This window comes from Papio anubis, chromosome 13 (assembly GCF_008728515.1).
Source record: "Papio anubis isolate 15944 chromosome 13, Panubis1.0, whole genome shotgun sequence".
In the NCBI taxonomy this organism is placed as follows: Eukaryota; Metazoa; Chordata; class Mammalia; order Primates; family Cercopithecidae; genus Papio; species Papio anubis.
The window spans coordinates 79,924,575-79,938,801 of record NC_044988.1 but is presented as its reverse complement, the minus strand read 5'-3'; the positions used below and the strand labels follow the sequence as shown (position 1 = coordinate 79,938,801).

The 14,227-nt window shown below is 38.2% G+C and overlaps 1 protein-coding gene across 3 annotated transcripts in view; it reads right to left on the bottom strand.

Moving 5' to 3' along the window:
* MUSK (muscle associated receptor tyrosine kinase) overlaps nt 1-1,428 on the bottom strand; it is a 137,986-nt gene extending 136,558 nt beyond the window's left edge. For all 3 annotated transcript variants that reach the window (XM_009188317.4, XM_017949645.3, XM_009188318.4), the window contains exon 1: nt 1,045-1,428. In XM_009188317.4, the coding sequence (XP_009186581.2) occupies nt 1,045-1,123 (79 nt within the window). In that variant the 5' untranslated portion in view covers nt 1,124-1,428. The remainder of the gene's footprint in view (nt 1-1,044) is intronic.
* Between the last annotated feature and the right edge of the window lie 12,799 nt (nt 1,429-14,227).

The window sequence follows — 14,227 nt, the reverse complement described above, 5'->3', positions numbered from 1 at the left end:
ATTTGAAAATTCTTTACCACAAAATCTAAAGATACGTTTTGCATCTATATGCAGATACCACCTTCATTACCTACACAATACAAACCGTTTCAGTGCTTTGATTAATATAAAGGGAAAATGATTAATGTGAACATGTCCTAAAGCAAAAAACCCTTTTAACTCTGTGGTATAACATTTAATTTGAAAAGTCTTTTATTGATACCACTCGATCTGCTTTCTCATGTCTTTTTTTAAAAAGATTTCAATGATGCCCTTAGTCACTTTGTAAATCACATTTTCCAGTCTTCCTGATTTAAAATACGCTAGTCCCAGTTTCATAATACACTGGCCAGAAACTATATCACTGGACATTCTTGCTACTGCAACAGGTGTTTGTCAGTTTCTTAAGTTGCTTTCCTTTCCCCTGAGGTGGTGTTATTTCCGGTACATTCCAAAGGCTCTGAAAAAAACTTTTGCCATCTCTTGCCAAGCCAAATCATGACTCCAGCCTCAAAGTTATTTAGAATCCATTGTCTTCCGGGTTTACTACACAGGCAAATTGTGTATGTCTTTCTGTATTTCCAATTTTTAGCAACTAAAATATTTATTAAGTGTTTGGCAAAGCTAAAACTGAAAATAAAAGTGATTTTCATTCAGAAGCCAATGCTCTGGATGTCTGAGAAGGGGGTTGATTCTATTCCTGGCAAACCTGATGCAAAAAGGTTTTCATCATCCACTTAGACCACCCTGAAATTTGACATACGCATAAACAAAATAGACCTTGATAACTTGCAGTGTACATGCTTACGTTTTGCCTTAGAAGTCAGAGCTCTGTATGCACTATGTGGCTAAGCCTTTTATTGCAGAACTTCGGAGGAAAATGTTGGTAGAGAGGAGACCATCAACCAATTGCTTATGTATATAGTTTCCTCCCTCATCCTACATCTCACCCTTCTTCAAGTAAAACTGAAGCCCACCATACTATAAATCAGTGGTGGACATATCTCGTACACACACTCTACAACCATGACAAGGCAACAAGAAGACACGATTGCTCAAACCAACCTTTTGGAAGTTTCTCAGTTCCGCTGAAGGCAACCAGAGTAAGAATATGTACCAGTGGAATGTTGACGAGCTCTCTCATGATTAATCCAGGCTCACGCAGGACAAAGTTCCTTCTGGACAACGCAAGGAAAATGCCTCCACGGTTTACATTTTAAAGCATACTTTGTTGCAAAAGGGTCGTCTGCTAATGACTGTTTGTGTCAGCAGCTCCACAGGCTCTAAGTATAATCAGGAATTCTCAGACTTGGCTGCAATGATGGACACAGCCAGCTGGTGAGTATCCACGTAGGCCAGTAACGCAAGTGTAGGGCTAGAGGAACAAGGGCAAGAAAATCCTTTTAGAATCCCTTTTAAGACAGTGGCAGAAGGACAATACCAGATGCCTTTTGCAACCATCACTGTATTCCCAGAGGTATAGGTGTCCTGGCCTTTGGATTCAGCAGCCCACTCTCCTGGACTCAAACCAGAAATCTGGGTTTATTTAGCCTTCACTCCTCCCCATCTCTCACCCCACCCCCACTCCCACATTCAGCCGGTTCCAATTCCTACAGATTTTATCAACCAAATAGTCCTTGTAACTTCTCTCTGTCTTGGGTCTTAACCATTCTCTATCTTTTTTCAGGTAGTCCCTCCTGCTCAGAAGCTTTTAGGGGCTCATCATCACGTAAAACTATATTTAAACCTGCCTAATCTGCCGAATATGACAGGTCTTACTGGAATCTGCATGCTTTGTTGTATGTTAGTATTATTACGATTCTTTTTTTTTTTTTTTTCCAGAGTCAGGGTCTTGCTCTGTTGTCCAGGCTAGAGTGCAATGGGGTAATCATAGCTCACTGCAACCTCAGACAGAGTAGCTAGGACTACAGGCACCTGCCACTACAGCAGGCTAATTTATTTTTATTTTTTGAAGAGATGAGGGTCAGGTTATGTTGCCCAGGCTGGTCTCAAACTCCTGGTCTCAAGTGATGATCCCACCTCGGCCTCTCAAAGTGCTGGGAATACAGACGTGAGCTACTGTGCCCAGCCCCATTCAGCTTCCTATATTCAACAACCTGCTGATGGTTCCCTGTATACAGCTTTCCTACCTCCAAGAATTGCTCATACTGTTCCCTTTTCTTGGAATACTACTCCCCTCCTTTCCACTCAGTTCACACCTCTCTCAGCTTGACCATCCTCTCCTCCTGGGAGAAAAATTCCATATCATCCTAAAGCTGTGTTACATTTGTCTTCTCTGGGTTTCCGTGATATACTGTGCACATCTCTACCATTGCACTGACCACATTGTTTTGATTTTTTCCCCCATGTGTTGGTGTCTCCTTCATTCTTTGGCCTCATGAGTTCATTTATAGAAGTTTAGAGTCAGGTAGCGTGACGCCTCCAGCTTCGTTCTTTTTCCTTAGAATTGTCTTGGCTGTACGGGCTCTTTTTTGGTTCCATATGAAATTTAAAGTAGTTTTTTCTAATTCTGTGAAGAAAGTCAATGGTAGCTTGATGGGGATAGCATTGGATCTGTAAATTACTTTGGGCAGTATGGCCATTTTCACGATATTGATTCTTCCTATCCATGAGCATAGAATGTTTTTCCATTTGTTTGTGTCCTCTCTTATTTCCTTGAGCAGTGGCTTGTAGTTCTCCTTGAAGAGGTCCTTCACATCCCTTGTAAGTTGTATTCCTAGGTATTTTATTCTCTTTGTAGCAATTGTAAATGGGAGTTCACTCATGATTTGGCTCTCTGTTTTTCTATTATTGGTGTATAGGAATGCCTGTGATTTTTGCACATTGATTTTGCATCCTGAGACTTTACTGAAGTTGCTTACCAGCTTACGGAGATTTGGGGCTGAGATGGGGTTTTGTAAATATACAATCATGTCATCTGCAAACAGAAACAATTTGACTTTCTGTCTTCCTAGTTGAATACCCTTTATTTCTTTCTCTTGCCTGATTGCCCTGACAAGAACTTCCAATACTATGTTGAATAGGAGTGGTGAGACAGAGCATCCTTGTCTTGTGCCAGTTTTCAAAGGGAATGCTTCCAGCTTTGGCCAATTTAGTATGATATTGGCTGTGGGTTTGTCATATATAGGTCTTACTATTTTGAGATACGTTCCATCAATACCCAGTTTATTGTGAGTTTTTAGCATGAAGACGTGTTGAATTTTGTTGAAGGCCTTTTCTGCATCTATTGAGATAATCATGTGGTTTTTGTCTTTGGTTCTTTTTATGTGATGGATTACATTTATTGATTTGCATATGTTGAACCAGTCTTGCCTCCCAGGGATGAAGCCAACTTGATCGTGGTGGATAAGCTTTTTGATGTGCTGCTGGATTCAGTTTGCCAGTATTTTATTGAGGATTTTTGCATCGATGTTCATCAGGGATATTGGTCTAAAATTCTCTTTTTTTGTTGTGTCTCTGCCAGGCTTTGTTATCAGGATGATGTTGGCCTCATAAAATGAGTTAGGGAGGATTCCCTCTTTTTCTATTGATTGGAATAGTTTCAGAAGGAATGGTATCAGCTCCTCTTCATACTTCTGGTAGAATTTGCTGTGAATCTGTCTGGTCCTGGGTTTTGTTTTGTTTTGTTTTGTTTTCTTGGTAGGCTATTAATTACTGCCTCAATTTCAGAACTTCTTATTGGTCTATTCAGGGATTCGACTTCCTCCTCGTTTACCAAAACAGCATGGTATTGGTACCAAAACAGATATATAAACCAATGGAACAGAACAGAGGCCTAAGAAATAATGCCACACATCTACAGCCATCTGTTCTTTGAAAAACCTGACAAAAACAAGCAATGGGGAAAGGATTTCCTATTTAATAAATGGTGTTGAGAAAACTGGCTAGCCATATGCGGAAAACTGAAACTGGACCCCTTCCTTATACCTCGTACAAAAGTTAACTAAGATGGATTAAAGACTTAAACATGAAACCTAAAACCATAAAACCCCTAGAAGAAAACCTAGGCAATACCATTCAGGATATAGGTATGGACAAAGACTTCATGACTAAAATACTGAAAGCAATGGCAACAAAAGTCAAAATTGACAAATGGGATCTAATTAAACTAAAGAGCTTCTGCAAAGCAAAAGAAAGTATCATCAGAGTGAATAGGCAACCTACAGAATGGGAGAAAATTTTTGCAATCTATACATCTGACAAAGGGCTAATATCCAGAATCCATAAAGAACTTAAACAAATTTACAAGAAAAAACCAAACAACCCCATCAAAAAGTGGGTGAAGGATATGAACAGACACTTCTCAAAAGAAGACATTTATGCAGCCAACAAACATATGAAAAAAAGCTCATCATTATTGGTCATTAGAGAAATGCAAATCAAAACCACAATGAGATACCATCTCATGCCTGTTAGAGCGGCAATCATTAAAAAGCCAGGAAACAACATCTGCTTGAGAGAATGTGGAGAAATAGGAACGGTTTTACACTGTTGGTGGGAGTGTAAATTAGTTCAACCATTGTGGAAGACAGTGTGGCAATTCCTCAAGGATTAGAACCAGAAATAGCATTTGACCCAGCAATCTTATTACTGGGTATATAACGAAAGGATTATAAATCATTCTACTATAAGGACACATGCACATGTATGTTTATTTCAGCACTATTCACAATAGCAAAGACTTGGAACCAACCCAAATGTCCATCAATGATAGACTACATACAGAAAATGTGGCACATATATACCATGGAATACTGTGCAGCCATAAAAAAGAAGGAGTTCATGTCCTCTGCAGGGACATGGATGAAGCTGGAAACCATAATTCTCAGCAAACTAACACAGGAACAAAAAACCAAACACCACATGTTCTCACTCTTAAGTGGGAGCTAACAATGAGAACACATGGATAGAGGGAGGGGAGCATCACACACTGGAGCTTGTTAAGGGGTGGGATGCTAGGGGAGGGATAGCATTAGGAGAAATACCTAATGTAGATGACGGGTTGATGGATACAGCAAACCACCATGGCACATGTATACCTGTGTAACAAACCTGCACGTTTTGCACATGTATCCCAGAACTTAAAGTCTAATAAAAAAAATTAAATAAATAAATAAATCAGATTCTTTTTTTAAAAAAGAATAAATATTAATAATGCTGTGTTCTTAATGATTTTCTTTTTGAATAAAAAAAGCACATACAATTATGCACATAATACTTGATAATGATAATAAATGACCAAGTTGCTGGTTTATTTACTATAATTTTATTATTTTACTGTGTACACCCTGTACTTATTTAAAAACATAAAAAATAAAAATAAATTAAAAACTGACTGTAAAACAGCCTCAGGCAGGTATTCTAGAAGAATACATTGTTACCATAGGAGATGACAGCTTCAGGCATGTTATTGCCCCTGAGGACCTTCCAGTAGGACAAGCTGTTGAAAGACAGTGATGTTTTGATCCTGACCCTGTGTAGGCCAAGGATATTGTGTGTGTTTATCTTAGTGTTTAACAAAAAAAGTTTAAAAAGTAAAAAATCAAAATCAAAATATAAAAATGTAAAGATAGAAAAGAACTTAAGGATATGAAGAAAAAATATTTTTGTATAGCTGTACAATATATTTGTGTTTCAAACAAAGTATTATTACAAAAAAGTCAAAAAGCTTACAAATTTAAAAGTTTATAAAATAAAATAGTTGTGGTAAGCTAAGGTTAATTTATTATTAAAGAAGGAAAAATATTTATAAAATAAATTTAGTGTAGCCTAAGTGTACAGTGTTTATAAAGTCTACAGTAGTGTACACTAATGTCCTAGGCCTTCACATTCACACACCACTCACTCACTGACTTATCCAGAGCAACCTCCAATTCTGAAAGCTTCATTCATGGTAAGTGCTCAATGCAGGTGTACCATTTTTAACTTTTATACTGTATTTTTACTGTACGTTTTCTATGTTTAGATGCACAAATATGTACCATTGTGTTACAATTGCCTACAGTATTCAGTGTAGTAACATGTTGACAATTTTGTAGCCTAGGGACAACAGGCTATCCATACAGCCTAGGTGTGCAGTGGGCTATACCATCAAGGTTTCTGTAAGTACACTCTATGATGTTCGCACAATAACAGAATGAACTATGGATGCATTTCTCAGAACATATCCCTGACGTTAAGTGATAAATGACTGTATAAAGTAAAGCTATAGTAATCAAAACAGCGTGGTACTGGCATAGAAACAGACATGTAGACTAATGGAACAGAATAGAGAACCTAGAAATAAATCTCTGCCTTTATGATCAATTGATTTTTAATAACAATGCCAAGAATACACAAAAATAGTCTCTTCAATAAATTGTGTTGGGACAACTGGATAGCCACATGCAGAAGAATAAAATTAGGCCCTTATTTTATATAATAATCAACTCAAAATGGATTCGAGACTTAAATGTAAGAATGGAAACTAAAACTACCAGAATATATAGGGAAACAGCTTTATGACATTAGTCTGGGCAATGATTTTTTTGGATGTGACCCAAAAAGCACAGACAATGAAAAGCAAAAATAGACCAATGAGATTACATTAAGCAGAAAAACCTCTGCACAGCAAAGGAAACAATCAACAGAGTAAAGGCACTATCTACAGAATGGGAGAAAATAATTGCAAACCATACACCTGATGAGGTTAATGTCCAAAATATATCAGGAATTCAGGCAATTCAATAGCTAAAAAACCCAAATAACCCAATTTTAAAATGAACAAAGAAGTCAAGCACAGTGGCACACCCCTTTAGTCCCAGCTACTCAGGAGGCTGAGCCTAGGAGTTCAGGGCCAGCCTGGGCAACATAGCAAGACCTCATCTCTTAAAGAAAAGTGGACAAAGAATTTGAATAGACATTTCTTAAAAGACATACAAATGGCCAACAGGTATACGAAAATGTGCTTAAAATCACTAATCATCAGGGAAATGCAAATCAAAGCCACAATGAGATATCATCTCACTCCAGTTAGAATGGCTATTTTCAAAAAGATGAAAGATAACAGGTGTTGGTGAGGATGTGGACAGAAGGGAACCCTGTACACTGTTAGTGGGAATGTAAATTAGTACAGCCATTATGGAAAGCAGTGTGGAAGTTTTTCAAAATCCTAAAAAGAAAACTACCATATAATAGAGCAATCCCACTACTGGATATATATTCAAAGGAAATGAAATCAGTATGTCAAAGAGATATCTGTATTCCCATGTTCACTACAGCATTATCCACAATAACCGAAGTATGGAATCAACCTACATATTCATGATTAGATAAATAAATAACAAAAATGTGGTACAGTATACACACACACACACACACACACACACACAATGAGATACTATTCAGCCTTTAAAAAAAGAAAATCTTGTGATTTGGGATAATATGAGTGAACCTACAGGACATTATGTTATGTGGAAACAGCCAAACACAGAAAGACAAACACCACATGGTCTGACTTGTCTGTGGAATCTGAAAAAGTTGACCTCATAGAAGTAGAGACAATGGTGATTACAAGGGACTGGGAGAGGGGAAATGGGTGTTGGGGACATGTTGGTGAAATTATGCAAAATTACAGTTAGGAGGAATAAAAAATAATGATTATGAGTTTTTGGGCACCTAATTATCCTGGTGTTTCATGGTCTAAGATGTTGGGCAAGTGTGAAAGCTATGGAGAAGTTTGGGGTTTTGTTTTTTTCTTCTTTTTTTTTTTAAATGAGCAATAAAAATAATAGCTCCTTTATTTGAGTACCATGTATGTGCAGTTACATATGCTGAGTTTTTTTTTTTATTATTATTATACTTTATGTTCTAGGAGAAGTTTGGGTTTTTTTTTTTTTTTTTCTTAACCAGAAGGAGACTATACTTCCCTCTCCACCGGAACCGCAATTTCACATCTACCCCATACACAGCCTTAGTTCATGCCATCTTTCTTAGAGCTGGAGGTCTAGATAGTAAAGGAGAGCTACTGGTAGTGGGTTTTCATTTACATCTCAGGTTCTCCAACCTGCTCCTAGTGCAGTTTGTGGAGGAGAAAAGTACCAAGCCCTAGTTTTATCAAAACTGTTGTCTCCTGAGATAGTGTAGCCTATACACTTAAGGTTATCTTAATACAATTTCAGTAGTATTTTGGAAACTAGGAAGCTGATTTTAGAATGCATATACAGAAACAAAGTAAGCAAAAATAATTGGGGAAAACGTGGAAAAATAAAGTAATAAGGAATCACTTGCCTACCAAGTGTTAAAATGTATTGTAAAGCTTTAATAATAGCTTCATGTAATGATATGAAAATCCTGTAATATGAAGCTATAAGTAGAAGGTCAATAGACACTGAAGGAATGATAAAGATGGCATTTTAAATTAGTGAGGAAAGATGACTTATTAGGTAAATTTGGTAGCCATTTAAAAAAAATCAGTTACATCTGTACCTCATATATTACACCAAAATAAAACTTCAGATTTTAAAAGTACTAGAAAAAACATGTCTATGAGAGAGAATGAATATATCTATTAGATCTATAGCTTTATGGATGTTTTCCCCAACATATGAAAATACTGGCTGATTCTTTTCACTTAAAACTCTTTTCACTTGACTTTTTTGATAGGGCTGTTTCCTGTTTTTCTTGTATTTTTTGTTTTCTCTTTCACAAAATCCTTTTTCTTCCATGGAGAAAATAAATGTTAGTTTTCTCCAAACCGAAGTTACTGGCACTTTTTTTCCCACTGTCCACACTTACAGCATGAGGTAACAGGTATACATGTATGAATTCTACACCTGTATCTCTGAATTAAATCTCTGTCTTGGGAAACACCTGTATATCTGGTCACCTACATGCCTGTCTCACAAGAAATCAAAACTCAACTTTCATGATATATTAAATGAATCTTTAAATGGTTTAATATTCAATTCAGAGTCTTTCAGAGGATGAGAGGATGATCAGCAAAAGGTTGTTGTGTGCTTTGGGACGGGACGGCGTGGGGTTTGGCCGCCAGGCGCGCGGCTGGCAGCATCCGGTCATCGTTTTTCCGTCGACCATGGCTTCTGATACGGTCCTGCCTCCTCCCCGCGGATGGGGCCCGGTGTGATACGCCTGGATGCGATGGCTGGTTTCGCGCTGCTGGGTAGGAATTTATCACGGTGTTTGGTTTTCTGTTCTTGTGATGGTTGCTAAGAATGATGGTTTCCGGCTGCATCCATGTCCTACAAAGGACACAAGCCTCTCATCCTTTTATGTGCATAATTGATATTCATGGTGTATATGTGCGTTTAATCCAATCTGTCACTGATGGACATTTGGGTTGATTCAAGTCTTTGCTATTGTAGATAGTGCTCCAATAAACATACGTGTGCATGTGTCTTTATAGCAGCATGATTTATAATCCTTTGGGTATATCAGTAATGGGATGGCTTCCAGGTCATAGTGCATCTAGTTCCTAGATCCTTGAGGAATTGCCATACTGTTTTCCTGTGGAATTTGAACTAGTTTACAATCCACCAACAGTGTAAAAGTCACCTATTTCTCTCACATCCTCTCCAGCTACTGTTGTTTTTTCCTGACTTTTAATTAGCCATTCTAGCTGGTGTGGTCGTACTCTCATTATTAGTTTTGATTTGCTTTAAAGTTCATATGGAACCAAAAGAGCCGCATCTCCAAGACAATCCTAAGTCAAAAGAACAAAGCTGGAGGCATCAGCTACCTGACTTCAAACTATACTACAAGGCTGCAGTAACCAAAACAGCGTAGTACTGGTACCAAAACAGAGATATAGACCAATGGAACAGAACAGAGTCCTCCAGAAATAATGCCACACATCTACAGCCATCTGATCTTTGACAAACCTGGGAGAAACAATAAATGGGGAAGGATTCCTATTTAATAAATGGTGCTTGCTGGGAAAATTGGCTGGCCATAGAGTAAGCTAGAGCTGGATCCTTTCCTTACTCCTCATGCGAAGATTAATTCAAGATGGATCAGAGACTTAAAATGTTAGACCTAATACCATAACCAAAAATCCTAGAGGAAAACCTAGAGCATTACCATTCAGGACATAGGCATGGGAAAAGACTTCATGTCGGCACAAAAAGCAACAGCAGCAAAAAGCCAAAATTGACAAATGGGATCTCATTAAACTAAAGAGCTTCTGCACACAGCAAAAGAAACTACCATCAGAGTGAACAGGCAAGCTCACAGAATGGGAGAAAGTGTTGCAATCTACTCATCTGACAAAGGAGGCTAATATCCAGAACCTACAAAGAACTCAAACAAATTTACAAGAAAAAAACAAACAACCCCATCAAAAAGTGGGCAAAGGATATGAACAGACATTTCTCAAAAGAAGACATTCATACAGCCAACAGACACATGAAAAAATGCTCATCATCACTGGCCATCAGAGAAATGCAAATCAGGACTGATCACTTTTAAACTTTGCTTTCTGTTCCCATCACTGTGAGATACTTTGAAACAAAATGCCATGTTACAGGCCATATCTCCATAATGGGTGCTCACTGTCCTCACCAAGCTAAAATACTTCTGTAAACCAACACACATCCAGATATTGGACACTGTTCAAAATCCTTATACAGGCACAGGGGAAATGTTGGGGAATATGTGTCTCCTTCTATTGGTGAGTTTAATGAAATAGTGCCTGGCATATGTAATATGTTTGATAAACTACAGGTTGTATATACATTCAGAATTGTTTAAAAAAATTAACAGGTCTGTAAATTGACCTGAAAAAAAAACATGAATTCTTAAAGTCAAAGTGCTCTTAAAATTAAGATAGTATCACACAAATAGCTAATCCTAGACAGCTAACTTATCTTCAAATAAGATGCTATCCATTTTGTTCCCCTCCTTGCCCTCTATGGAAGTGAGAAGAAGTCATTATGGGGAGTTCTGGGGGACAGTTTGGGAAGATATTAGACTTTTAGAGCTGATAAAATCTGTTTCAAAACCTTTTTTCCATGTTGCTCAAGATCTGAAACAGAAATTTCTACTGACCCAAGAGTCTATCTTAATTAGGCCAGTATGCTTAATACTAAACTCATCAACTTCCCTGAAACCTGGGAATTCTTTCATCTCTGATCTCAGTGAATATCACCATCGTCTACTCAGCTTCCCAAGCAATCAAGCTGTGAATCATCCCTGACATCTTGTTTCCTGAACCCTGTGTTTAATGAGTCCTATCAGTTTGACATTGTGAAACCTCTCTAGTTCAACCCTTCCTCACCACTCTCTGCCTCAGTTAGAGGCCTCATTAATTTATTGTCTGTTTACTATAGCAGCTCCTTCCCTAATGGGCCTCTCTGCCAGTCATTTCTCTGCACCAGTGTCAGAGAGCTCCTTCTAATACAGAAATTTGGCTGCATTGCTGTCCTGTTTGAAATGTTTTGACTCTCCATGGTTTTTTAAAAGAAACTCCACACTTCCTAGCCCGTCGAACCTCTGTTCACCTCTCCCCGCTCTTCTCTCATCTTCTCTTCTTCACACACTTTGCTCTTGGGCATAACTGTAGGTCCTTAAAATACCATGCTCTTTCTAGCCTCTGTGCCTTTTAATGTCTTCCCTTCCACTGGAATTTCCCCTTCCTTTTTATCTTTAGCCAATTACCTCTGTCTTTCAAGATTCCACCTGGTTCTTACTTTCCTGAGAGGTGCCTTTTGATGCCTCAGACCAAGTAGGATGTCCTCTTCTTTGCTCTAATGGAGAGCTCCCACACCGTGCCCACTGCATTTAACTTACAACCCACTCTACAAAAGAATCTTTACCTGTTCCTTCATCTCTCTCTTTGCAAGAATGTGAGCTTGCTGAAGACTGATTTTATGTCTTTTATGTGCATTTCCTATGCTTAGCAGAGTTCCTGATGTACTGCAGCACTAGGTACCTAGTTTATGATAAAAAAAAAAGAGGGAATAAATGAAATCATATCCCTAGGAATTTTAGGCCTTGGAGATGAATTCTTCAAGAGGGGAATGAAATCATTACAAGTGATTTCCTTGCTCAGTCTCTTAGGGCTTATTTTTTCTTTTCCTCTTAGAGTCATGCTAAGCCATGGAGAACTGTGTTCTAAGTGATACAGAATTGCATTTGACAACTCAGGGAAATGATTGTTTGGAGGTGTACTCAACACTGGAGCAAAAGGACTGCAATTGCATAGTGCTGGATATTAAAGTTTATGCTTTTGGTGGAGCAAAATGGATCTATGCTATTTATTCAGCTCATTAGAGAAAATATAGCGGGCAGGAATTCTGGGCATATTCTGTGTACAGGAAAAGAGTGAATTCTATTTGGGTCTTCCCTGGCCTTATCATTTGGTATCTTGAAGGAGGTGGTAAGCAATTTCTTTCCTTGGTTCCTCTTATAATACAACTGGTAGCTGAGTGTCCTGAAAGTCTCCCTTCTGCATCCTCATTTCTTCTGCCTCCCTCAATTTTAGACTTCATCTAGGATTTTCAAAGGTATTACAGAAAGACACAGAGTAGCTTGAAAGCTATCACCTGAGCACTTACCAGGATGACAAACTCATCCCCATTTCTCTCTGCCTGTCTTCTTCTTCCTTCTTTATTATAATAACTGGAGTGTTCCAGACTCCTACTATATATTGCACAAAATTGCTAGATGTGTTTTTGGAACACTGTGGAAAAAATAGGAGAACAGTGAACTAGATCACCTCCAAAGGAAACATCCCATCGTATGAGTTTTATTTCTCAGTTTAGTCCCAGCCATTAGCACTGTTTATATGTTCTCACCATGGCTTAGACTGGTATATTTCAATCCAGTTCAGTAGATCATTGCTAGGGCCATGCCAGACACTAGAATCCAAAAGAAACATTGACAACTGCATCCACCAGGCCATGTGGCTATGTGAGGAAAGAAGTGCTTGGCAAGGCTTGGAGCACTGCAGAAGGATGACAGGCAATCCTCACCAAGCTGCCCTAAAGGTGGACTGGACTTGAGGACTCACTTCTAATGAACAGAACACAGAAGAAGTATTGATGTGTTGCTACTGAGATTAAGTTATAAAAAGACTGCTGCTTCCATCTGGGATGTTAGAATGTTGGGATTTGTTGAGATGGAAAGAGGAATCAAAATGATGCCCAGAGTTTTGGACCAAATAACAATGAATGTGGTGTGATCTACTAAAAGGCAGAACATTGGAAAAGGAAAACAGTTTAAAGAGGAAAAGTTTCTTAATCATGATTTTGAATTTGGACGTTAAGTTTGGGGTATCTATGTGATATCTGAATCAAAATGTCTAGTAAGCAGGACCTCAGAAAAGAAGTTTGGGCTTGAGTATAAGTTTGGGAGTTTACAGCAGGTTGATGTTTAACCACATAGTGTAGCATGCGGTCATGAAATAGGTGGAGCAAAATAAGGGCCCAGGATTTCACCTTAGTAATACCAACCCATAGAGGCTTTATTGAGGAAGAAGAGCAAGTTAGTAAAACAAAAGAGAGTGAGAAACTATCGCCAGAGAAGTTGGAGGAATCCAGATGTGTGCATTCTTGTGAGAAGGGGAAGGAAGTTCCTAAAGAGAGAGAGATCAAATTGGTTTAATGCTGCTGAGAGGGTGAGTGGATCTAGACATGGGAAGTATCCATCTAATTTGGCCAGATAGTGACCTTGACAGGAGTAATTCATATTGCAGACTTAAGGGTTAATATGAGCACAAAAAAAGGGAGTTTTTTTTTTTTTTAATAGACAACATTTCACATGACAAGTCCTTAGGAGAGCTCTGCATCTATTAATTTCAGTTTGATTTAATTTCACTTGCATAATCCCTATTTCTGAAAATGAAAGCATAATATATTCAAACTACTAACACTATATTTAAAGTCGCTTTGCAAATTGCTTCCCAAAATTACTATTCCTCTTTCTTGCCAGGTTATTGAAAGGTAAGAAAATGAATACAATCAACTCTCCCTACTCCTTAACTAGCAACAATTACTTGTTGCACATGCAGTATGAAAATGGTTCTGTGTGTGACTGAATACAATAACGGAATCTTCTTGCATCATCTATAAATAGTGCAGTACAGTTGTAGTGACGATGCTGGCTAAATAAGGGCTCAAAAATGTGTAATGTTAATGTCATGGCTACCTGGAAAATAATTTTCCCCTTTTGCAAAATATGCCACCTCAGGAAAGAGAATCCTTCAGGTTAGTCCCTCAGAAGCTCAGCAGCA